The 1,470-nt window shown below is 37.3% G+C and overlaps 1 protein-coding gene across 1 annotated transcript; it reads left to right on the top strand.

Annotated features, from left to right (window-relative positions):
- Nucleotides 1-637: 637 nt before the first annotated feature.
- Nucleotides 638-1,141, top strand: LOC149209774 (uncharacterized). Its single transcript, XM_089398739.1, has one exon. The coding sequence runs from the start codon at nt 638-640 to the stop codon at nt 1,139-1,141; it is 504 nt and encodes a 167-aa protein (XP_089254865.1).
- The last annotated feature ends 329 nt before the right edge of the window (nt 1,142-1,470 follow it).

Below are 1,470 nucleotides of genomic sequence, written 5' to 3'. Positions count from 1 at the left end.
CACTTGTAGAGGATTGTTTTCCAAATGAACATCTCTTTGAAATTTCTACTCAAACTCCGTGGTATGCAGATATTGCTAACTATCTTTCTACAAGAAAAGTGCCTAAACGCCTACCATACAAGGATGTCTCTTTTATACATGACCTAACCAACAAATTTGGTGTTGCATAAGTGAGGATGACATCTATGATGTCCTAGAAACTACTCATGATGGACCCTGTGGGGGACATTTTGTAGATAACCGGATAGGTCATAAAGTGTTGCAAATGGGGTACTATTGGCCTTCTATTTTCCGTGATGCAAGGAAATATGTTCATGGGTGCAATAGTTTCCAACGGATGGGTTAGCCTGGTCAAGCAGATGAGATGTTGTTACATCCTCAACTAGCTCTTGAGCCCTTTGAAAAATGGGCTATTTATTTCATTGGGCCATTCAATCTGCCTTCACATCAGAAATTTCATAGTCTGGTTTGCACGGATTATGGGACAAAGTGGGTAGAGGCCAAGGCTGTTGTGAAATCAACAGAACAGGTTGTCTCGGACTTTTTATTCGAAGAAATTTTTGCTCGGTATGGAGCTCCTAGAGAGATAGTTTCAGATGGAGGGGCACAGTTTACATCACATCTGATAGCATAAATTATGAATAAATATGGAATCAAGCGTAGGGTAACATCTCCATATCACCCTCAAGAGAATGGTCAAGTCGAGAGTACAAACAAGGTATTTGAAAATATTCTTACAAAGATCGTAGTAAACCATCGTCGAAATTGGGTTGAAAAACTTCCTAAGGCACTGTGGGCATATAGAACAACATTGCGAAACACAAAAGGATTCTCACCATACAAGCTTGTCTATGGGAAATCCCCTTTATTTCTGATGGACTTCGAAATTAAGATTCTCAAGATAGCCCTTGAAGTAGGTTTGAATCTTTCAAAAGCCCAGAAACACCAATTGGAACAATTAAATGAGTTGGATGAAATTCGTTTGGTAGTTGCCCAGAATACTACTACAATTCAGCAACAACGAACTAAATGGCACGACAGATTTATTAAGAAAAAGGTGTTTCAAAGAGGAGATTGGGAATTTCTCTATGATTCTCGGTTCAAGGATTTTAAAGGAAAACTCTTCTCTAGATGGATGTGACCATATGAAGTTGACATAGTGTTTGATAACGGGATTGTTAGACTTATAACAATTGATGAGGCACACACTCCTTTTCTTGTAAATGGACATCGCCTCAGACTGTATTATTGTCCATATTCTAAATACTCCTTTATTAAACATTTATTTGATCATTTTGGTTTTGAAATTGTCAGTGCAGAGAACTCTTCCTCTGCACCTCTGATTTAAAATAAAAATAAATAAATAAAATATAAAATATTACTACTCTATCATTCTTTTTCTTGCAGGTTCTTCACTGGTGTCATTACTTTGTTTGTGATGATTTCGTCTAAGTACTTCATTGGTGTTGT

Source organism: Pinus tabuliformis, chromosome 1_2 (assembly GCF_031772625.1).
Source record: "Pinus tabuliformis cultivar Carrire ecotype Pingquan chromosome 1_2, CPIR1, whole genome shotgun sequence".
Classification (NCBI taxonomy): domain Eukaryota; kingdom Viridiplantae; phylum Streptophyta; class Pinopsida; order Pinales; family Pinaceae; genus Pinus; species Pinus tabuliformis.
This window is presented reverse-complemented; position numbering and strand designations above follow the sequence as displayed.